Source organism: Chlorocebus sabaeus, chromosome 8 (genome assembly GCF_047675955.1).
Source record: "Chlorocebus sabaeus isolate Y175 chromosome 8, mChlSab1.0.hap1, whole genome shotgun sequence".
NCBI classification, from domain to species: Eukaryota; Metazoa; Chordata; class Mammalia; order Primates; family Cercopithecidae; genus Chlorocebus; species Chlorocebus sabaeus.
The window spans coordinates 976,532-1,001,681 of record NC_132911.1 but is presented as its reverse complement, the minus strand read 5'-3'; the positions used below and the strand labels follow the sequence as shown (position 1 = coordinate 1,001,681).

Here is a 25,150-nt window from a genome sequence, read left to right as displayed (position 1 = left end):
ACATTCCGGTAACGTTGTTTTCTGTTGTAGAGCCATGGTCGCATTATGTTGCCCAGGCTGGCCTTGAACTCCTGGGCTCAAGAGATCATCCCACCTCAACCTCCCAAAGTCCTTGGATTTCAGGTATGAGCCACTGTGCTGACCCTAACCATGGTTAAACTCTGGCAAAAGTTCCCAATTGACAAGAAAATTTGGTTATATTTATTATATGTAGCATTTTATAACAACCGGAATCATGTCTTACAGCTTCGCATCAGGTCCCTGAGATCTTTGTAAGTTGCATATAAAATTAGAATACTTACATTTATAACATACTTATATGAATATAACTTTAGAAGATATTTAACAAAACAAAAGTATGACTGATAACAGATTTTCATGAATTTATATAATTTTTGGAACATTTATGTCAATAACATGCCTATAAGTGTAACTGAAAGATCTTCCATCACTTAGCACTTGACAATGTCTCCCATATATTTTATCAAATAAGTCTAACCATTTAATCTCTATAAGGTAAGAAGCAATATTTTTAAGGGTTTCCAGGGGTCAACCTTCAAAATCCCAAAGTTAGTTTTAGGCCAAAAAGAATTAATGTAGGTTTTTAATCTTGAAGAAACCTGCCAAAGATGTCAGAAGACTCGAAACACTCAATCAAACAGAATCAGGGGTCATCGTTAAATAATAGCAATACAGAAAGTTACTTGGATGTAAAAACATGAACCCTTTTATAGCTCTGTTTTCCTAAGTAATCTAAAACCTAATTAAGAGAAGACAAGAGTTGCCTTGAAAACATGTACAGTCTTTACTTTTGTCTTTTAGGCTAGTTATGAGAAAGGTAAAGAAAAATTTCCTGTAGTGCGATTGCTTTTGTTTATAAGAAGCCCATTTAGATTATTTGGAAGTTAAACCTAGTGAAAAGGTTACTTGAATTTCATCAAACAGGTGGAGAGTGTCCGGGACTGTGAGTATACTCTGTATTATAGAGAAACGTAACCTAAAAACTGGTACCTTGGACAGGGAAATCCATGGCTCTTAGTAACCACATGAAAAGTTATCTGACTATACATATGGAATAATTTTGATATATCAAGAAAAACGGGCCAGCTTTGGTGGCTCACGCCTGTAATCCCAGCACTTTGGGAGGCTGAGGTGGGATGGTCTCTTTACCCAGGAGTTTGAGATCAGGCTGGAACATAGTGAGACCCCATCTCTATGAAACTAAAAATAAAAACTTAGCCAAGTGTGGTTGGTGTTGTGGGAGGAACCAGGTGAGAGGTAATTGAATAATGGAGGTAAGTCTTTCCCGTGCTGTTCTCGTGATAGTGAATAAGTCTCATGAGATCTGATATTATAAGAAAGAGCTTCTCCGCACAAGCTCTGTCTTTGCCTGATGCCATCCTCCTAAGATGTGACTTGCTTCTCCTTGCTTTTTGCCATGATTGTGAGGCCTCCTCAGCAAAGTGAAACTGTAAGTCCATTAAACCTTTGTTTTTTTTTTTAATTGCCCATCCTCGGGTATGTCTTTATCAGCAGCATGAAAATTAGACTAATATAATAAATTGGTACCAGTAGAGTTGGGTGCTGCTGAAAAACTAGCCGAAAATGTGGAAGCGACTTTGGAACTGGGTAACAGGCAGAGGTTCTAACACTTTGGAGGGCTTAGATGAAGACAAGAAAATATGAGAAAGTTCGGATCTTCCTAGAGACTTGTTGAATGGCTTTAACCAAAATGCGGATAATGATATGGACAATGAAATCCAGGCTGAGGTGGTCTCAGATGGAGATGAGGAACTTGTTAGGAACTGGAGCAAAGGTGACCCTTGTTAGGTTTTAGCAAAGAGACAACCAGTATTTTGCCCCTGCCCTAGAGATATGTGGAACTTTGAACTTGAGAGAGATGATTTAGGGTATCTGGCAGAAGAAATTTCTAAGCAGGAAAATGTTCAAGATGGGACTTGGGTGGTGTTAAAGGCATTCAGTTTTATAAGGGAAGCAGAGCATAAAAGTTCAGAATATTTGCAGCCTAACAATGTGATAGAAAAGAAAATCCCATTTTCTGAGGGGAAATTCAAGCCAGCTGCAGAAATTTGCATAAGTAATGAGGAGCCAAATGTTAATCCCCAAGACAATGGGGAAAATATCTCCAGGCCTTGTCAAAGATTTTCACAGCATCCCTGCCTGTCACAGGCCTGAAGGCCTAGGAGGAAAAGTGGTTTCATGGGCCAGGCACAGGGTCCCTGTGCTATGTGCAGCCTAGGGACTTTGTGCCCTGCATCCCAGCCACTCCAGCCATGGCTGAAAGGGGTCAGTGTAGAGTTTGGGCTGTGGCTTCAAAGAGTGCAAGCCCCAAGCCTTGGCAACTTCCACATAGTGTTGAGCCCACGAGTACATGGAAGTCAGGAATTGGGGTTTGGGAACCTCTGCCTAGATTTCAAACAATGTACGGAAATGCCTGGGTGCCCAGGCAGAAGTTTGCTGCAGGCGTGAGGCTCTCATGGAGAACCTCTGCTAGGGCAATGTGGAAGGGAAATGTAGGGTTGGAGCTCCCACACAGAGTCCCTACTGGGGCACCACCTAGTGGAGCTGTGAGAAGATGCCCACCATCCTGCAGACCCCAGAATGGTAGATCCACCAACAGTTTGCACTGTGCATCTGGAAAAGCTGCAGACACTCAATGCTAGTCCATGAAAGCAGCTGGGAGGGCAGCTATATCCTGAAAAGCCACAGTGGCAGAGCTGCCTAAGACCATGGGAGCCCATCTCTTTCATCAGCATGACCTGGATACGAGACATGGAGTCAAAGGAGATCATTTTGGAGCTTAAGATTTGATTGCCTCGCTGGATTTTGGACTTGCATAGGTCCTGTAGCCCCTTTGTTTTGGCCAGTGTTTTGGGCCATGTATTGTTACTAACCTGCGAATTGCCTGATTATATTTATTTTTTTGTTTTCTCTCAGATTTTTGATATAATTAAATTATATTCTAAATTTTCTAAAGAATGTTTTCATGTTTTCCAATTTTATACTTAGCACTTGCATACCATGTTTATTCATGGATATCACAAAAGGCAAGGATTTAATTACATTTATTTCCGTTCATGATTAGTGATATGTAGGGCCATCTCTAACCCCAAAATTTAGGCTCAGCACAGGAGGTCAGGTGGGTTCTTGGCTTTAAGCAGGAAAGAATTTAAGAATGAGCCACCACAGTGGAGTGAAAGCAAATTTATTAAAAAGTGAAGGAATACAAGTGCAGCTGCTCCATAGGCAGAGCAGGGCTACCCCACAGGCTGCTAGATGGGTATTTTATAGCTATTTCTTGATTGTATGCTAAATAAGGGGTGGATTATTCATGAGTTTTCTAGGAAAGGGGCAGGGAACGCCTGGAATCAGGTGTTTCCCCCACAGACCATTTAGAATAAATTCCAGACATTGCCATGGCACTTGTAAACTGTGATGACACTGGTGGGGGTGTTTTCTAGCATGCTAATGCATTATAATTCACATATAATGAGCAGTGAAGGTTGCTGTTATAACCATCTTTCTTCTAGCTGATTTAGGCTGGTTTCTTTACTGTATCCTCTTATCGAGGTAGGAGGTGGGGCTGGGACACTGGACCAGGTTGAGGAGCAGCTAAAAAGGGACTGGAGCAGAAGCGGCTTTCCAATCAGACATGCCCACCAATGTGCCATGTCAATTTACCATTACCAAGGCAACACCCAGGGGTTACCACACCTTTCCATGGGAATGACCTAATGACCCGACAGTCACTATCCCTTCCCTAGAGTTTTCTGCATAAACAGCCCCTTAATCTGCATGCAATTAAAAGTGGATATAAAGTTGACTGCAAAACTGCCCTGAGCTGCTACTGTCTGCCTATGGAGTAGCCCTGCTCTGCAGGAGCAGTCACAGAGCTGTAACCCTGCTGGAGTTATAACACTGCCTCTTCAATAAAGTTGTTTTCTTTGACCTCTAGTTTGCCCTTGAATTATTTCCTGGGCAAAGCCAAGCACCCTCTGGGCTAAGCCCCACTGTGGGGCTCACCTTGCATCAGCTTGGCACCCAACATGGCGTGAAGAAAAACGACAGCGTCATGGGAGATGGCAATTGGTAATTGAGGAGTGGCAATCTGCCAGTCAGCTGCCAGTCAGCAGCCAGCAGCAGTCTGTGAATCGGTGATTGGCCAGCAGCAGTCTGCAATGCAGTAGTTGACAATAGGCTAGCAGCAGTCAGTGATCAGCAGGATGGCAGTTGGTGGGATGAGGAGTGGAAAGGCGTCGAAGCCTAGCTGTAACATCTGAGCTGTAACACAAACCAAAGGCTCTTTTCAGAACCATCATTTTCCCTGGCAGGCAGTGGAGCCATTCAGATGGGCAAGCAGCCATAGTGACACTGCCTCATGTGGGGCCTACCACTCCCACCAGCAGCCTGGTGGGTTACTGACACAGTGCAGGCCCCTCCCACTGCAGCAGCTGAGCCCACTGGCAGGGCAGCCATAGTGTCACCACCTTATGTGACACCCACCTCTCTGGCAGACAGTGAGTTACTGGGTTACTGGACCCCCTGTGCAGGCCCCACCCATTGTGGCAGTTAAGTCCACCCCAGCTGAGGTATCCTGGGGAGAGCTTCACCTGGGTCCCATGGGGAAAATCAGTCAGCACCACATCTGTCCTGCTGGACAGGTGAGTGTCCCTTCTGCCCCCACCCCCATAGTATCAGGAGAACAAGGAAATAAAATAAAAGCCTTTGGCTAGACCATGTCCTTGTCACCCCTTCCCTGAGTGCTTTCTCTTCAGACTCCATTGTATTGTTCCATTAGTTATTTTATTTTCAGTCCTAAAATGTGTGCAGTCTTATGTTTGGTTTTAACTTTCTGTTAATTGTTTGGGGGCAATTAAGGCAGGGTACTTGGTTGTGAGAGGTCCCCACTGTTTTCACTCTGGGATGCTAGAGTCATGTTGTTCGGTGACCCCAATTTGGTCTTGGATTGACTGTTGGCCACTCTCTGGGTACCCCAGGGTTTTCAGCATTTGGTGAAGGGAACCTTTTTGGTTGAAACTTGGCCCTTCTGAGTTTTCAGCACTGGTATTTTGGCCACCCTCCAGATGCTCTGGGGTATTTGTGTTGATATTCCCTCTAGGATTCTGAGAGATATATGAGTTATAGTCCTCTCCCTAGGGGAGTATTGGTCTTGCCCTTTTCTGCCCTATAAGTTAGAAGTATTTTAATAGCAAGTTGCTAACCTCTTCCTGTGTGCTGTCTTCCAACTAGCTTGCTCAAGCCACTCTTGGTCAAAGGAATTGGGAGTTCTCAGGCCCCTGGCATAATGGAGAACCACCTACAATGGTAGAAAATTGGCCATGTGAGTACTTTTTTCAGTGTCTCTGCTACTGGATAGGTTTTCCAGCAGGTTAGGGCCTCTGAGGTCTCCCCTTGGGCAACACTGTTTACCTCTTCTGTTTCTCCCTTCCACAGTCCCTCCCTTCCATTTGTTTAGCCCACCTCTCTACCAACCGTTGCTCTCTGTGGCATTTAGGTTCAAAATCCAACTGCCCATTTGAAGCTCATAATCCACTTAAGGATTAAAGCTCATAAGCCCTAAGGAACTTGACTCAAACCCTTAGAAACCTTAGCCACCATCACAGGTCAGGCATGAAAGGGAATTCAAGTCCTTAGACTCTGGCAAATGTAATTCTCTATAACAGACTAGTGTTGAATTATTTACTAGCTGAACAAGGAGTCTGTGAAGTTATTAGTAAAACCTGCTGCACATATATTAACAAATCTGGACAAGTTGAGATTAACATTCAAAAGATCTATGAGCAAGTTACCTGGTTACATAATCAGGGCACTGACTCCCAACTATATCTGGTCAACTATCAAAAGTACCTTCCAAGTTTCACCTGGTTTTTACGTCTCCTAGGACCTTTGATAGCTATCTTGTTACTATTCTTTGTCACTTCCTTGTTTAACCTCTTAGCAAAGTTTGCGTCTTCTGGATTACAAAACTTCCAGGTAAAGACAATGCTGGCAGAAGAATCCCAACCCATCCTGTCTACTGACCCAGTTAATGAAAAAATGTCCTGCCTCTGGGTCCCTTAGTTGAGTTACCCAGGGATTTTTACTCCTCCAGTGCTAGGCAGGGCCTATGCCCATAAGCTCAGCAGGAAACAGTTACAGAATACAGACCTCTGCCCTTCTACAGCACCCTTAAGATTAAGGAGGAATATGTAATCTCTGAGGAGAGGATGAGGTAGGAGGTGGAACTTCACTCCAGAGGCAGGGCTCAGACACTGGACCAGATTGAGGATTAGCTAAAACAAAGCCAGAGCAAAAGCAACTTTCCAGACATACCCAGTGTGCCATATCTATTTACCACGGCCATGGCAACACCTGGGGGTTACCTCCCTTTCCATGGCAATGACCTGATGACTCAAAACTTACTACCCCCTACCTAAAAAGTTCTGCAGGAATCACTAATCTGATATCAAAGGAAATCTGGCTGTGCATGTGTGTGCTCTTACTATGGGTATCTGATACCTTGGCACCAACACACAAACCCAGGACTGGGAGCAGCACACATGTGGCACAGGGGGAAAATATACGGACTTCGGTCACAGCCCAAAAGAGCAGGGCCTTATGGTGGCATGTGGTAAATGGGGCAGGTGACACCAACGGATTTAATGTGATTTTAAGCTGTGAACTGTGGAGAACTTTTTCCTATAGAAATAGTCATTATTGTGAAAATTCTGATTTAAATATTTCACCCATAAAAATAGTTGAACCATTACTTGGCTTAAAATATTTGAGTTAAACATTTTTGTTCCCACCATGACTTTGTGGCTTTCATTGGACCAACCCACCATTAACAGTAACAAAACTTAAATGAAATACATGAAACAGCTGCTTTAAGGCATGAGGGTAGCCTGTTCAGACAGGATTTTCTGAGGCAGAATTCATGAGAAAGGGGAGAGCCAACGATGTATCACACTGGTTTTTCTCAAGCACTTGAAAATTAGCATCAAGGGAACATAAAGCCCCAGAAGAAAGACAGCCTATCTAGGCTGAGGAAAAATAAGCTGAAATTTTTGTTTTGTGCAAAATAGTGGGGCTTCTGCTTCTGGGTAGGATGCAGTGAAAAAAGATGAAACAAATATAGAGAAAAAAAAAAAAACGGATTTATTTAAATTGTAAGCTTTAAAGGCCAGAGAGGAAGACATAAGCTAAGATTCCAAAAGTAAAAGAGCCTTTGTTAGGAGAAGTGAGAATATGAAACATTTACACACAGAACAGAAAGGTTCTTAAAGAAAAAAAAAGCCCACGGCAACAAAAATCTCTATGTTACGACACTTGTACCTGATTCTGGGAGATATTCATGCAAATTTAACCACAATTATCCAGCACTGCCAATTTTTATTTAAATAGATTCATTTGTAATTAGTTCTATTTTTGCAATGTTAAATTTTGTAATATATTGGTTATAGTTATCAATACTATATTATATACTTTAAAATTTGCTACAGGTTGTTATGTAAGTGGTTTTATCATAAAGAAAACAATGAAAAACGAGGGAAGCAACCTTTGGAGAGGATGAATGTGGCAAAGATGGTGGTGATGGCTTCATGGGCTTATCCTTATCTCTAAACTTATTGTGTACATTAAATAACAGCTTTTGTCAATTCACTTTGATAAAGTGGTTTAAAAACGAAAAGGCAAATTTATGCACCATAAGACTGTACTTTTAAAGTGAGTCTTTCATAATCCACGTTTGATTTAATCATTACCATGTACATATATACCACTAATATAGTTAGGACATGTAATTTTGTGTTCTACGTATATTAGTTCCATTGAATGTCATTGTCTTTTTGTTTTGAGCCAGAGTTGCACTTTTTTGCCCAGGCTGGAGTGCAGTAGCATGATCTTGGCTCACTGTAACCTCCGCCTCCTGGGTTCAAGTGATTCTCCTGCCTCAGCCTCCTGAATAGCTAGGACTACAGGCGCCCACCATCATGCCCAACTAATTTTGTATTTTTAGTAGACATGGGGTTTCACCATGTTGGCCAGGCTGGTGTCGAACTCCTGACCTCAAGTGATCCACCCATATCAGCCTCCCAAAGTGCTGGGATTACAGGTGTGACCCACCATGCCCGTCCCCATTTTTCTAACTGACCCAAATCTATGTGTTTAAAACTGAATTAAAAACATAGAGTTTGGGCTGGGCACGGTGGCTCATGCCTGTAATCCCAGCACTTTGAGAGGCCGAGGCAGGCAGATCACAAGGTCAGGAGATTGAGACCATCCTGGCTAATACAGTGAAACCCCATCTCTACTAAAAATACAAAAAATTAGCCGGGTGTGGTGGCGGGTGCCTGTAGTCCCAGCTACTCGGGAGGCTGAGGCAGAAGAATGGCGTGAACCCAGGAGGTGGAGCTTGCAGTGAGCCGAGATCGCACCACTGCACTCCAGCCTGGGCGACAGAGCGAGACTGTTTAAAAAACAAATGAACAAAAAAAAAAACCATAAGAGTTTAATCAACCTATTAGATTATTCAGCAACAACATTTAATGCTTGCATTTTTGACAGTACTAATTTAATCTTATTACTTCTTACACAATTCTGCATTCAATATTCCCAGGTTATTTCAGAATTGTACATTTCATCCCACATATTTTAAGTAGAAAGTCTTTGCTCAAAACCATAATTTTTTTTCTCAAGCATGTGCTTGATGGCTTTATGTTTTGTCCCCCAGCTATACATCTCAATGGCTTTTTAGAGTTTTCTGCCCTGTCTTTTTTGACATGAAAGCTGCCTGAAGGTTCTTCTACTATCATGTCAAGATTGTTTTCTCAGTGGAAAAATACTGGTATTGACTAAGGAATGAGTAATATACTGAGGACTGCCCTCCATTCATGTCACTGAGTGTTCTACACCATGTGAATTCTGATCTATTATAGAAGTGCTGCTGTATTAAGAAAAGGATTTCTCACTGAATAATTTCTCTACTATGAATTTCTGGAATTGTGCAAGAGGCCTCATCCACCTAATAAAAATATTTTCACAAATTTCCTGTTTTTATCAGTTACCTGATAATGAATTTTCTTGCAGACACCAAAACTGGTGCTTAGCTGAATGACAGTGCACAGCAATTACAGACGTATGGTTACTTGCCTGTCGATTTTACTCATTTGTTTAAAGGATGGCATTTTCACATTGACGACAGGTACAGAATTTTTGTGATGTGATTTCTCCTGTTTGTTTAACAGTTAGAGCTTTGGATGAAGACTCTTCCACATTCCTTTGATCTATAGTTTCATTCTCTCATAGTTTGTGCCATATAGCTTAAATACATATGGATTCTCCCTACTTTGGATTCATTTAGGTTGAGCAAAGTGGTGATTACAAATAAAGGCTTTTCCACACTGATTACAGACACAATGTTCCTGTAGTATGTCAGTCCTTGAGTGTATTTAGTGTTAACGCTATGGTTGATGACTCTTACATATTCATTACTTTTTTAGTGTGAGTTCTCTCATGTTGTCTAAGGTTAAAAAATTTACTAAAGGCTTTTCCACATAGAGGACATACATATGGTTTCTCTCCAGTGTGAACTCTTTTATGAAGTCTAAAGTTGTAACTTCTATTGAAGGCTTTACCACATATATTGCATTCATATGGTTTCTCTCCCGTGTGAGTTCTCTCATGTCGTCTAAGGACAGAAGAGTGATTGAAGGCCTTTCCACACAGGTGGCATTCATATGGTTTTTCTCCAGTGTGAGTTCTCTCATGTCGTCTAAGGTCAGAAGATTCAGTGAAGGCTTTCCCACATACACGACACTCATATGGTTTCTCTCCAGTGTGAATTCTCTCATGTCGTTTAAGCACAGAAGATTCAGTGAAGGCTTTCCCACATAGATGACATCCATGTGGTTTCTCTCCATTGTGACTTCGCTCATGTTGTCTAAGATGAGAACAATGAGAGAAGGTTTTTCCACATAGATGACATTCATATGGTTTCTCTCCATTGTGAGTTCTTTCATGTTGTCTAAGGTAAGAACATTTACTGAAAGCCTTCCCACATAGATGGCATCCATATGGTTTATCTCCTAAGTGAGTTCTCTCATGTTTTCTAAGGTCAGAGCAATGAGTGAAGGCTTTCCCACATAGATGGCATACCTGTGCTTTCTCTCTAGTGTGAATCATCTCATGTCGTCTAAGGTTAGAACTTTTACTGAAGGCTTTCCCACATAGATGACATCCATATGGCTTCTCTCCAGTGTGAGTTCTCTCATGTTTTCGAAGATCAGAGCAATGAGTAAAGGCTTTCCCACATAGATGACATCCGTGTGGTTTCTCTCCAGTGTGAATCATCTCATGTCGCCTAAGATTAGAATTTTTGCTGAAGGTTTTCCCACACACATGACATTCTAATGTTATCACTCTAGTGTGAGTCACATTGTGTGGTCTAAGGGCAGAGTTTTGGATAAAGGCATAATCAAATAGATGACCTTCATCTGATTTACATCTGGTGTGAATTTCCTTGTGTTGATTAAAGGATAACCAGTCACTGAAGGTTTTCCCAAACTTTTTGCTTACAAAGTGTTTCTTTCTCATGTAAGTAATCACATTTTGAGTCAATGCTGTATGTTCAGTAAAATCTTCTCCTAAATCATTACATAGAAAAGGATCCTCTTGAGTATGAGATCTCTGGTTTTTGGAAGGAAATGAAAGACTATTAAAGGTTTATCCACACTCATTCATTCATTACTTCATTCATTTCTCTACATACTAATTCTAGAGCAATCATTCAGTAGTAGATTCCAGTTACAATTGTTCCTGTATCAGTTATATAAACATAGTGTATTATCTAACTGCATGTAGAGAATTTTTCTGTTGTAGCATCCCAACTGAAGAGCTATCTGACTAGTATTAAGACTTTATCCTGTTTGAAAGTTTCAGCACATAGTAAAATTTATACAATTGTCCTGTTATAAGGCCTCATGTTATGGTTCTGATTTGAAGTTAATGTCTTCACTACATCCAAACTAACTAAAACTCTGCTGGGAGGGCTTTAAGTACAGTCAGGTACCTGTACCAAATTCCAAAGTTGTTCAATGTCCAGGTTTCTATATGGAAGAACAGGGTTCGCATCCATAAAGCTTACTTACCATTGTGCTGATGGTGGATGTGCCCTTCTGATAGGTATGTTGAATGAATGGTATCTCTTGATGTTTAATGTCACCTTCTCTACCTGAAATAAATTAAAAAAAAAAAAAGATGCTATATAGGCATTAGGGGAATAAAAATGTTAAATAGCTACAATGCCCATTTGAGTGTGTTTCAAATACAGACAGGGAAGGCATGTTAAATTAATGATACTTTAAGAAGAAGAGTATTATAGGAAATTGACTACTGACATTTTCAGCATATAAAAAAATAAAGAAGGCAAGTTAAGGAAGTAAAGGAAAGAAAAATTTTCAAAGAAGAGGACCATTATAAAGGGCTACTATGTAATAGTTTAACTCAAATAAGTACACAAATATCCCCTTTACAAAAGCCAATGACAATGACAGAGATATACTTGAATAAAAATTGATACGTACAAAGTATAACGTCAATATCTGAGAAATGTTTCCCTCAGGCTTTTGCCTACATTTCAGAAACACTGCAAATTTAAGAAACCTTCCAGCTGGGCGTGGTAGCTCACGCCTGTAATCCCAGCACTCTGGGAGGCCGAGGTGGGTGGATTTCTTGAGGTCAGGAGTTTGAGACCAGCCTGGCCAACATGTTGAAACCCTGTCTCTACTAAAAATAGAAAACAATTAGCTGGGCACGGTGGTGTACACCTGTAGTCCTAGCTACTCAGGAGGCTGAGGCAGGAGAATCACTTGAATCTGGGAGGCAGAGGTTGCAGTGAGCCGAGATCGTGCCACTGCACTCCAGTCTGGGTGACATAACGAGATTCTGTCTAAAAAAAAGGAAAAAAGAAATCTTCCTTTGGCAACTGTTGGGGCCTACTCACTCACTGGCCATGTTTCTCCTCCTCCTATTGAGCACTGCTTCTTAGAGCTCACCTTGCAGTAAGCTTATTCCTTGTGTTGAAAGTTTCTCTACTTGCTCCAAATGAGAAAGCACAACTGATTTGCAGAGCTGTTTGCCTGTTTTTGGGAAAAACATACATGGATTTTGAGTTCTGTGCTGACAAATGTACAAGGTTATCAGGTACAGGGTAGGCTACTGGGAAGGATAAGTTAGCCGCTGAAGGTCAGCCTGGGAAGAGTACCTTGAAGACAACACTGACAGTCCTTTATGAGCAGAAGGAAAACTCTTGAACTTGTTCCCAGACATAAAAGACCAATAATTGCTGATGGTCATGCCTCACTTCAAATACTGATTGCAGAATCCTCAGTATTTTCACTCAGTATTGCAGTGAAAATCCTCAGTATTTTCACTCAGTATTTTCACTGTATTTTCTCACAGTGAGAAATTACAAGTTGTCATAGTGTTTGACATTATATTAAAAAATAATGCAATAAATACTAGCTCCACCAGAACAATCTAGGTTCTGTGCAGAACAGTCCCTATGATAGAACAATTACTTTAAAGAAATCAATACATTTATTTATGCATTCAAAAGCAGTGAATTTTCATAACTTTTCTGAGTTTGGGAGATTGAAGAGCAAGAAGGATGTGAAATTGTGGTCAAAAAGATGACATTCTAGAGAGAGGACAAATCAATATAAGTGAAAAGGAAATAAATGGCTGTCAGGTAATTGTGAGAGTTATGAAAGGATCAAGGCAGAGGTTGAAGTGACAGATGAGAAAGCTGTTCTAGAAACATGTAGAATGAATGAATGAATCAGTGAAAAACAGGCGAGTGAATGAATACATATATACATACATACATAATACATATAAAGAGACTCACCAATAGAGACCAGATGACTGATGTTCTCCAACATCACATCTTGAAACAGCTTTCTCTGGGATGTGTCCAGCAGGGCCCACTCTTCCTGAGTGAAGTCTACAACTATATCCTCGAAGGTCATGGAATCCTAAAACATTATGGACATTCTACTGCAAACAGGGCTCTCTCTGCCAATGTTCAGTGGAGCAAGATAAAGTGACTGTCCTAAGGAAGTGTGGGTGGTATGAAAGAAAACTCAAACAGTGTTTGGGGTTCCTGTCACATCCCTTTAAATCTGAACTGGGAATCTGGCTTTCAGATACACTCAAGACATAAAACTTACATAGAGAAATATCACATGATATAACCTGAAGATTTCCCAATAGACTTCTAAGTATAACTTCCAGATACTAATTATGAAATCTTGACTTGTAAATTTAGAACTAAAATTCTCCTCTCCACCACCTTCAAGAAAATCCATAAGCCGGGCGCGGTGGCTCATGCCTGTAATCCCAGCACTTTGGGAGGCGGAGGCGGGTGGATCACGAGGTCAGGAGATCGAGACCATCCTGGCTAACTGGTGAAACCCCGTCTCTACTAAAAATACAAAAAATCAGCTGGGCGTGGTGGCCGGTGCCTGTGGTCCCAGCTACTCAGGAGGCTGAGCCAGGAGAATGGCGTGAACCTGGGAGGCGGAGGTTGCCGTGAGCCGAGATCGCACCACTGCACTCCAGCCTGGGTGACAGAGCGAGACTCCGTCTCAAAAAAAAAAAAAAGAAAAGAAAAGAAAATCCATAGACTCACTACAAGGGAGGCAGTATCCACAATTTGTCACATTTTAATCAATACTTTAATTAGATATTCCACTAGAGCACCTCAGTGTCCTCATGAATAAAGACCTGTTATGAGTTCAAAAAGATCCAGTGAGATAATATGTAAAGTGGTTCCTATCTATCATTTTTTAGATACAAGCCACAAATACATTATTCATGAAATGACTGAGAACACTCAGTTGAGTGAACAACTTTCATACAGAACTTGGTAGCAGCAGATGCAGCCTCTTATCTCTACACAACTCAGGTATTCACTGTTAATGGCTAAGGATGAATGGCTCAGCAGCACAAGCCTGGGGCTCTAAGACTTCAGTACTGAAAGATGGTCTCATCCTGCCACTTCCCATGGCCTGAGGACTTCCTTTCTCAGTTTCATCTGGGACCTCCAAACACCAGGTGATATCGTTTGGCTCTGCGACCCCACCCAAATCTCATCTTGAATTGTAACCCCCACATGTTGGGGGAGGGGCCTGGTGGGAGGTGATTGAATAATGGGGGTGAACTTCCCCTTGCTGTTCTCATGCTAGTAAGATCTCACAAGATCTGCTGATTTAACAGTGTGTGGCATTTCCTGATTTGGTATCTCTCTCCTGCTGCCTTATGAAGAAGGTGCTTGCTTCCCCTTCCGCCATGATTGTAAGTTTCTGGAGGCCTCCCAGTCATGCTTCCTGTTAAGCCTGCAGAACTGTCAGTCAGTTAAACTTCTTTTCTTCATGAATTACCCACTCTCAGGTAGTTCTTTATAGTGGTGTGAAAACCGACTATTATGCACTAGGTACGATTCTCTTTTGTTTCTTCACGTTGTCTCTAGATTTAGGGGTTAAAAAAAATCCTTTGATTATCCTGGTCTCTCCACTTCAAAAATTTCCTCAGAGTTTTAAATTTACTGTTTCCTATACTCCATCACTTAATGCACAACCAAAATTAAAGAAACAACACTTCAGTTGCTTCTAGTTATCAAATTTGATCAGAGGTTCATTTGGGGACAAGGGTAATAAGAATTTTAATTTTGTTTTCTAAGTTTTCAAAAGCACACATTTATCCTCTCAAGACATTAAGATTTTTAGAAAGGAAAAATAAATGAATAATTCCTCATTGTCTCCTCTGTCCTAATCCTATCTGCCTTCCCTTCATGTTAAACAGCCCTCCCCTAACACCTGAAACACTAGACTAACTGAGCTTGCCTGCGAAAACATCTGCCTTTGTAAGGGCTATAATCTTCTGCTCTCACTTATTTTCACTGCCTATCTGCATATACTCCCAAGCCCACTCCTGCCAATAACATGGGTAATGAGTGAATTTACTTCCCCAACAAGGCCATGAGAGGCTGGTAATGAATGAATGATTTCCCCGAGACTGGATGAGAGAAACAAAATCCTCTCACGTCTTTTCTGAGAATACGCAGCCTTAGTAGAGGCTGGAATAAGTGTACTGTTGAAAGGAGATTATTTCTTGATGACTCTTTGAGCCAATGTAACCATTCCAAGCCCTGGGAAATCTTAATTGGAGCTTAGATCCTTGAATGCACTTAGAACATCCATGTTAACAGGATGAATCTGCCCTTAGGCTGGTAGCAGGGGTACAAATTTCAGTAGAAAGAAGAATTTCCCACTCACCAGTGATGGCATTGTACTAGCTCAGCCACCAAATGTATTCCTCTGGGTTTTCACTCACACCATCCAAGCACTAAGAAGACAATTCTGAGAAAAACAAAAAACAAAACAAAATAAAACAAAAAAACCATGACACTCCAGTTTTGCTTCTAACATCTGTCCCAAAGCCATTAGCCCCAGTCCAAGCACATGCAGTGGGTGGGGGATGGGTTGGGTTGGTGGTTCTCCTCTTCCAGGGTCAGAAGAAGAGAATGACTATTGTTGCTAATAAATATATAAATATTTTGATTTTAGACCTAGAAATGTGAAAATCATGGAGTTTCATATGCTACCTAGCCCATAGAATTCTGAAATGTTCAATTCCCTCTGATTCCAAATTCTAAGAATCCCTGAATCATGCAGATGTGGTCTCCACCTACAGATAAATCCTGGAATTTCTCAGATTTAATTATTCCTGGTTTGTGTGCTTGCAGGCTTTCTCTACACATCTCAGCCCTCATGAGCCTCCCTCCATTCCTTCTCCCTTCTGTTGGTCCTCTGTATACACTTCTACTGAATGATTCTGTCTCTTCCACATGAGGCTTCTAGAAATACCACTCCCTCAAGTCTGACCTTTAGATAAATTCAGCATGAATTTATCTACCAGGCAGCTTCAAATTTCATTTTATGATGGTGGATACCTTAAAAGACACACTTTACAAGTGACATACCTTATAAGAAATGCTAAAGGGAGTTCCTCAAGTTGAAATGAAAGGACACTAACAACATGAATATATGAACATGTATGTGACATTGTTATTTATAAGAAATAGTTTGGTTTTCATCCCCAGTTCCTGGCACACAGCCCCCCAAACGCTTGTGATTTCCTAAGTAATAAAGTTGCTAGGAGAAGCTTTTGTTCTTTTTGGTCCTTGACCCTGGTTCCCAATACAGAGCTCGGAATGCATTGGAACTTCATGGGTGATAGGAGTGTCTTTTGTTCTAACAAAACTATTATTATTGGGCTATAGGATAGGGGGTGATTACCTGAAAGACCACAACATGATTATAAGCTTGGAACATACAGTCCCACCCCCTATCCTCTGGTAAAGGGCAGAGGCTGGAGATCGAGTTGATAACAATTATGCCTACTAGATGAACACTTGGTAAAAATCCCTGAATGATAGGATTCAAAGAGCTTCTGGATGAGTGAAGAGCTCATCCAGCATGTACCATCCACATGCTGAAAGAATGGTACATCCCAACTGCTTGGAGACAGACCTCCTAAAACTAAGACCCCTCCAAAACTTGCTGTATGTAACTCTTTAGCTGGCTGTTCATTTGTAATATTTAAAATGTCCTTTGTAATAAATCAGCTAAGTAAACTGTTTTCCTGGGTTCTGTGAGCTACTAAACCCTAGCAAATCGAACATAAAAAGGAGTTCTTGCCGGGCATGGTGGCTCATGCCTGTAATCCCAGCACTTTGGGAGGCCAAGACGGGAGGATCAAAAACCAGCCTCGCCAACATGGTGAAACCCCCACTCTACTAAAAATATGAAAGTTAGCTGGGCATGGTGGCAGGCACCTGTAATCCCAGCTATTTGGGAAGCTGAGGTATGAGAATCGCTTGAAACTGGAAGGTGGAGGGTGCAATGAGCCGAGATCACACCACTGCACTCCAGTCTGGGTGACACAGCAAGACTCTGCCTTGCGGGGGGGCGGGGAAGGAGCTCTTAGGAACCTCCAATTTTTAGCAAAGTCAGACAGAGGTTCTTCACTTTTTAAAAGATTCTTTTTCTTTTTGCTCTTCTGATTGAATAATTTCAAATAACCGGTCTTTGAGTTCACTGGTTATTCCTTCTGCTTGATCAAGTCAGCTCTTGAAACCCTGTATTGATCTAGTTCAGTTACTGTGTTCTTCAGCCCCAGAATCTACATTTCTTTTATTATGGTTTCTCTTTGTTGATATTCTCATCTTGTTAATGTATTCTTTTCCAGATTTTACTTGTCTATCAGTGTTGTCTCACAGCTCATTGAGCTCCTTTAAGGCAATTTATCTTTAATTCTTATCAGGAAATTCAGAAACCTCCATTTCTTTTTCTTTTTTTTTTTTAGCGGAGTTTCACTCTTGTTGTCCAGGCTGTAATGCAATAGCACAATACCAGCTAACTGCAACCTCCACCTACTACTGGGTTCAAGCAATTCTCCTGCTTCAGCCTCCTGAGTAGCTGGGATTACAGGTGCCCGTCACCATGCCCAGCTAATTTTTTTTTTTCTTGTATTTTTAGTGGAGCTGGGATTTCACCATGTTGGCAAAGCTGATTTTGAACTCCTGGCCTCAAGTGATCTGCCTACCTCGTCCTCCCAAAGTGCTTTGACTACAAGTGTGCACTGCACCCAGCCAAAAACCTGTATTTCTTTATGGTCAATTATTGTAGATTTTGTTCCTTCAGTAGGGTCACATCTCCTTGATTTTTCAAGGTTGTGCAATATCTCCCAGTCTCACAGAGCTGTGCCAGTTGCCATAAGATGCCCTGTATTTCTCCTTAGAGTTGTGCTCTGATAGCCTGGGACACTAAATGCATACTTCATTACTCTCCTTTCCTCCACGAGTCTCACATATTCTCCTGGGGGAGAAGTCTAAGGGGTCTGTGCCTTCTACCAGTCTCACAGAACCATGGGGGTCACCATAAACCTCCATACAAGCCTCCTCAAAATTCTCTACTTTGGCTTAGGAGTATGGGAGTCACAGTGCAGACGGTGGAGGTATAAGAAAGACATCCAAGACCCCTGTGAGCTTCTAAATCTCTACAGGCATCAGTAAAGGTGGGTGCTAGACTGTAAGGCATGGCCATCCTCATGGGCAATCTCAGGATTCTCTAAGTCCTCTAAGGAGCCCAGCAATGGCTTATGTGGGCCTGGGCCACCCCTGCCAGCAGGGCGTAGTACTAAGGATGAGATCCACCAATGGCCACAGCTGAGTTATGCCAAATGAGATGTCCAGACCTCACAGTGCCTAGGAGGACAGATGGCAGAAGCTCAGCCAGGCCACGGAGATTAAAACAGTGCTAGGGGCTTAATGTATGTTTTTAGTGGGTCTGCCACATGTCGAGTTTGGATCTGGAGTCCAGCCTATAATCCTAGCAAAAATTAAACACCAAATATGATATCAAAAAAGTGTATGTGGCTAAAAACATATGTTGGAAATACACATAACTAGGAACATCTAGATTCAAAGAGAAATTGCTAATTCCATAAATATGATAGAGGAATTTACTAACAAGATCACACTTACATAAATAATAAATATAAACTCTATATTTTTCTGAGTGCTAATGACTTTGTTTTTTCCATCTCAGTACACTAGTGGGTATATGTCACCAGTAAAATCAAAGGAGTATTCCAATTACATTCATGATATTAGTAAGTATGATAAATAAAAGTAGCCAGAACCAGAGAATTGGGGCTACAGCTATGATCTTCAAGGAACGTAAAACTTTAAAAACACTCATAAACCAAGACAAAGAAAAATAAAACAAGAGTTAGTTACTTGACTTTCCAAATTGTTACAAATGCAGTACATATTAATAAAAGTTAAAAAGTTAAAAGAATTTAATAAATAATAAAATAATGTAATGAGAGAACAGATTTGACAGAAATCAATTAAAAAGTTTTGACAGCAAGATCACGAAACTGAAAAGACCCATGGTGGAAAGAAAAAACACAGGTAAATAAAAGAGACTGTATTTATTTAAAAGTAGTAATTTAAAATCTAAGAAATCAGAACAATTGTATTCTAACATGAATATATGATACATTGATTAATTTCCATGAAAATAAAGTTAAAACTTTCCCTCAGTAATCAGCAGAAAAATCTGATCAGCTAATTTTAATATTTAAGTTATACATCAGAGTTTAACTGTAAAAGTGACTTGTGAGAATTATCACGTCAAATCACTTCTACCTCCTTTGTAATGTAAATGCTTTTGAAGGAGAAAAATAAGCCTGTCCTCATTAGTTTATTATGCTAATCGAAATGAACATAAATGCAACAATAACTAGAATTTTAACCAACAATTTTCATTAATTATATTTGCAAAAATCATTAATACACTTTTAGCCATTTGGCTATTTATTTTTGTCACCTGGCCATCACTGGTATGGTTAAATAATGCCACAAAGTGGAGTTAATTGCAATAATAAAAAGATAATTCCATACTAGAAAACGTATTACTTTCACATAGTAATTTTAAAGATTAAAAACAATCACATCAACCAACGTTTGAAAAAACATTTTCAAATAATTTAAATCTTTAAAAATAATTTAAAATCTTTAAAAATCATATCAAATTGTGGGGACTAATTATTCTTAATCAATAAAATCTCAACTATATATTCAAGAGTTAACAAAAGGACCATTTTCACTAAAGGTAAGGCTGGAATAAGGAGGCTGGCTGGGGCTGATGCCATTCACCACTGCACATGATGCCTGAGGTGGGACCAAAACAAGAGGGAAAGGGAGAGGGACTACAAAAATGGAGTCAAAGACATGAAATTGTAGTTATTCTTAGATGATGTGACTGTAAACTTGAAAAAGTAGAATCAATTCTAATTATCAATACTAGTAAGAACATTTAAAAAGTGGGCAAAACAGGCCGGGCGTGGTGGCTCAAGCCTGTAATCCCAGCACTTTGGGAGGCCGAGACGGGCGGATCACGAGGTCAGGAGATCGAGACCATCCTGGCCTACACGGTGAAACCCTGTCTCTACTAAAAAATACAAAAAACTAGCCGGGCGAGGTGGCGGGCGCCTGTAGTCCCAGCTACTCGGGAGGCTGAGGCAGGAGAATGGCGTAAACCCGGGAGGCGGAGCTTGCAGTGAGCTGAGATCCGGCCACTGCACTCCAGCCTGGGCGACAGAGTGAGACTCCGTCTCAAAAAAAAAAAAAAAAAAAAAAAAAAAAAGTGGGCAAAACTATTCTGAATATGCCGAAATCAGTATTTCCTGTTTAGTAACATTAATCTTTAAACAAAGCAAACACACAAAATCTGTCTCTATTTACAATAGCAAAATATTATGAGGAACATTTGAAATAAATTTGTAGGCCCATGTAAAGAAATTTTAAAACTTAATGAGGACATTAAAATGACATGAATAAAGCCTGAAAATAATATTATTAGATTGGAGGACACAGTGACGTAAAACCCCAGTGACTGCAGACTCAAGGCAACCTAGACTTAAAAGTCACATGTAGTCTTTCACATGTAAAAAATGAGAATTAGTCTAAAAGCCAATTTTGTCTAAATTTTGATTTTTGGTGAGGATATACTCAAAATAGCTGTGAAAAGAAAAAAATAAAGATGTCAAATTTCATGTAAATCTATGTTATTTGGAAATTTAAAATAAGTCATATAAATATTCATAATATTAAACAATATCATAAGTGGACTCAATAAAACATAATATTTTATCATATAAAATAGGTCCTGCCTTCCTGAGGAAAACATAAAATCAAAGGGCATGAAGGAAGGATTTTGGTTTCGCTGCAGAAACATAATAAGACACCTAAGTGTGTATTTGTGTGTGTGTACATACAATTAAACTACAAAATATAAAATAGCATCTAAAATACATCAAAAATGAGTCATGCAGAAAAATTCATTTTACACATACATCTATAAAATAATACAATGTATTCAGCCTCACAATTACTTTGTGAACTGGAAATAATAATGAATTGTCATTTTATCCAAATCTACAAAAAACATACATACAGTATCAAGTTCTGGTTAAAGTAGTAGATGAACTTTATGTGGTAGTTAAGAGTACCTACACAGTTTGTGGGCTGCATCTTGCTATAATATATTACAATATAAAATGTACCATTTATTTACTCTGCGATCAAACCCCCAAGTTACCCCAAGTGGAGGAACCCTCAGACATTTGCAGGTAAGTCAGTGTGCTAGTAAGCAGCATTCTTTACAAATCTATGAACATCAAGGTCTCCTTGGAACAGACGTGCTGTGAACAATTTCTAAAATACCCTCCTGTTAAGACACTTAGGTTGATTCCATTCTTAAAGCAATTACTGAATAAAACACACTCCATCGTGTGGATGAAATGCTACCTTAATTTGTCATAGCTATCATTTTCTAAACTCTTCCTTCTAATCCAAATCATTAATATTTTGAGGCTAGATCAATACTGATTCATTGTTTTAAGCTTCAAATGCATTATACAATTGGGCAGAACAAATTTCCTCTCATTAATCTTCTTTTCCAGGATTTGTCAGGTATTCCCAGCATTAATTCACTAGTAATATGCACAGTGTTTCTAATCACGGTCAACAAGATCTGACAGTGCATCATCCCTAAATGATCTATACTTGCCTCACTGACATTATGTGGCCCACTTCCACACCATGTCTGGGTGTGAAGGCCTTCCCATATGATCCCCCGAATGGAACTTCACAAGTTCGAAATCACTGGGTCACAGTGTGATACTGTGAAGATGGGATGAAGTTAAGGGAAGGCTATGGGTGAGTTAGGAAATGTGTTAGGCAGGGTCAGAGATTACAAAATCCTAAAAACAACATTTAAGGAGGGAGATGACAAAACAATCAATGAATAATATGACTTTTTCCAGTGAAAGTGTCATATCTAATTGTTCTCCATTTTTCTTCTCTGAGCTTCTTTCTAAGGCAACGTGTCTTGAGAAGTCCCTGCTGAATGTTAGGAACATGCATTTCAGGACTTCCCATCGACATACCCTCTTTCTTTACCACAACCACATATATGGGGGCATAACTCAACATGTGTAAAAGACAATCTTCTGCTTTTCACTGAACCTCCAGTAATTCGGGACAATAAAATTCTACGTGGAGACCAACAGGTGAGTTTTTCTGCCCCTTCCTTCATAACACCCTTCTTCCCTAGTAAAGTCCACACACATCCTTACATGGCAGCTGTGGGTATATGAACTGGTCTGACCCCTTTTAGTCACAGAGCCTGAAGTCTCTGCTAGTACCTGCTGAGCACAGTGTCATGGGTGAGAATGGGCAAGGCTTTTTTCTTTCTCTGATTCCTGCTGAAGTCTCTGCTAGTACCTGCTGAGCACAGGGTCATGGGTGAGAATGGGCAATGCTTTTTCTTTCTCCGGTTCCTGAGCTTCCCAGGTTCTCTCTCACTTCTGGATCCTGAACACCCAAATCTTATTGCCCTTTCTCCTCCAAGCTTCCTTCCCGGAACCAACACCTCCTCCTCATTAGGAAGACACCTTTGTTCTGTGCTTACTTTAAAAAGTCTTGCTCTTTCCCTATCCACTGCCTTATGTCACTACGTGTATGTCTTGGGGCAGGTGGAAAGGTGAACAGAAGCCAATAGAGAGTAACCAGCACCAGCTTCACAGGAATGACATGATCTGGATGCAATAGTGGCAGTTTTCCCTTAACATTCCTGCCCCCTAAAGATTTGAGATCAAATTTCACACTCTTAAGTAACAGCAATTTGTTTCACGGTTTTAATCATATTGATTAAAAGCATTTGTCTTTTCCAGAACATCACATTAAGTCATCCAAAAATATAAAAATTAAAAAGATGTAATTATTGGCAATGAAAAACATAAAAGGTGAGGTTTCGAAATATCTTTGAGCAATTTATTCATTATGAACACGTGGAATCTGTTGGAACAAAGTTCTAGGACAATTCAGCCCATCCTTCAATAATTGCAGAAAACAGCACAAAGAAAACTTGATACTTATACTTAGTTGGAAATTTTATCCTACAGTCATTAAACACAGAGATCATATAAAGGAATAGAGGAAGATGTTGAAAACTAAACTAACTCAAATCATCAATATTCTTACGAAGTGCACACTGAATTAATGTAAAAGTATTTACTAAACAAAAAGTATTTTCAATACACAATTAAGACTGAAAAGTATTGAGGCCTCATAAACTGAACCTGACACAACAAATTTAAAAGGGAAACTAATTTGGAAATCAGAAAACCATCTAAGGAATTTGGGAATTAGGCTTCTGTTGCCCCGTCTGCTACTGACGGTCAGGGCCCCCTCATTGTATTCTGTCCTCCCCATCTCTGCTGATTCCCGTTTTGTCTATTTCCATTTATCCCACTACTACTTGCTCAGGTCACTCTCCTTCATTCTCAGTGTTTGTTCAAATTCCTCAGACCCATCCACTTGCCATCTAAATTTCCCTTTCCTTTTGTCCCTCGCTGGCCCTACCTCCCTCTTCTCTTGTTCTCTCCTCACTCTCCTGCCCCACCTCGACATCCACAGCGATGCAGTAAAGAAGCCCCTGCCAAGGAAGAGCCCACTTCTCAGTGGGACACCGGGAAGGTCACCGCTAGTGGGAGGTGACTGTGCAGAAGGACGCGGGCTGTCACAGGATTGGGCAGGTCCCTTACCCCAGGCCCGGACTCAGCGTCCTGTCTGAAGCGGTCACCCCGAAGCGGGGGGTTTGCGGAGACGTAGGGCCTGGCGGAGGGAAGGATGGGGAGGCATCTCAGGGAGGACTGGCGTCTGCCAAATCCCAGGGCTGCCCTGAGCGGCCAAGAGGGGCAAGGGTGGGGCCGACGGGAGACAAGCCACGTGCCGAATGGGGACCTGACGCGGCGCGCGATAGGATGGGCGGACGGTGAAGAGAACTAGGGTCGAAGGGCCGGACAGGGGCGACCTCAGTGACGGAACTGGACACAGACGCAGATCTGGCAGCTGAGCGACAGGCTTCGGAGCATTTCAGGGCGTCGCGGGGCTCCCCGCCGACAGTGGGGCTGTTGCTGAGCCTGTGACGTCCGCGGAGACCCACAGACCCCGGGTATGGAGGATGGCGCAGGAAGGGGACTGCGTGGCTGGGTTTGGCCACAAAAAGCGGAGGGCACTCACCCAGCGGACCTTGGCTCCGGAGAATCCGTTTCCGGGTCAACAAAACACGTCGCGCGAAGGGCGGGGCCAGTACGTGCCGGGCGGGGAGGGGTGAGGCAGACAAAAAGGCGGGGCCGGGCCGGGGCGGGGTCTCGGGCAGGGGCAGGGCGCATTCTGAGCTCCCGCCCCCGCCGCGTGCGTTTCTGACCCTGCCAGTTTTTCCCCTGGGCTGAAAGCGCGTGTCTGCGTCCGGTTCTGTTTGAGTGCGTTCGGTGCACCGTGGGGGCGCGCTGCTTCCAACTTCCTGTTAGGTAAGAGGCGCGTGAGCCTCTTGTGCCGGGGGCGGTGCTGCTGCCTAGTCGGCGCGGCGGGGACGCGAGTCCGTACGTGCCGGCGGGAGCGAGAGGGGGTGGGGACCCTCGCGATCCCGCACTCCGCCTCTGGGTAGCAGCCTCCCCGGCCCCACACAGTGTGACGCGCGCTCGGGCTCCGCGTTAGCGTGGAGTCAGAGGCGTAGCAGCCGTCGGGCCCAGGGCCGGAGGGGCCTGGACCGGGCAGGGTCCTGCCCTGGACACCGCGCCGGCGGCTGCTCCGCACGGGTTCATTGCGTTCCTATTTCAACCTGTCCTGCACCGCATCTGAGATGATGTATAAATTCGGTACCTTTGGGACAGGCGTGGATGATCTGCCATAATTTGCTTCCGTTATTTCTAAATGTATTGTAATACCACTAAAAGTATTTTTTATTTGAAATATATTTATATATATACATGCATATATTTATTTCTGAATCTTGTTTCCAGTACATATAATGGGGCTTGTAAAGTGGATACTGTTCAGGAGATAGGTGGATTTTGCTTTTAAGTAGTAAAGACTTAATTGGTGACTATTACTGGGGCTATTTAATAAGGATGTCTTTTTTTTTTTTTTAAT

The 25,150-nt window shown here is 41.6% G+C and overlaps 1 protein-coding gene across 2 annotated transcripts; it reads right to left on the bottom strand.

Moving 5' to 3' along the window:
* Nucleotides 1–8,512: 8,512 nt before the first annotated feature.
* ZNF596 (zinc finger protein 596) lies at nucleotides 8,513–24,589 on the bottom strand. 2 transcript variants are annotated; one of them, XM_007961552.3, is made up of 6 exons: nucleotides 24,239–24,589; nucleotides 15,357–15,440; nucleotides 12,929–13,055; nucleotides 12,075–12,158; nucleotides 11,169–11,251; nucleotides 8,513–10,707 (listed from the first exon to the last, which is right to left on the bottom strand). In XM_007961552.3, exons 2-6 carry the CDS (start codon nucleotides 15,366–15,368, stop codon nucleotides 9,499–9,501), a joined length of 1,515 nt encoding a protein of 504 aa, XP_007959743.2. In that variant the 5' UTR covers nucleotides 15,369–15,440; nucleotides 24,239–24,589; the 3' UTR covers nucleotides 8,513–9,498. The 2 variants fall into 2 exon arrangements, with proteins under 2 accessions (XP_007959743.2, XP_072874004.1); XM_073017903.1 differs by lacking the exon at nucleotides 24,239–24,589 and having other exon boundaries at nucleotides 12,929–14,547.
* Nucleotides 24,590–25,150: the final 561 nt, after the last annotated feature.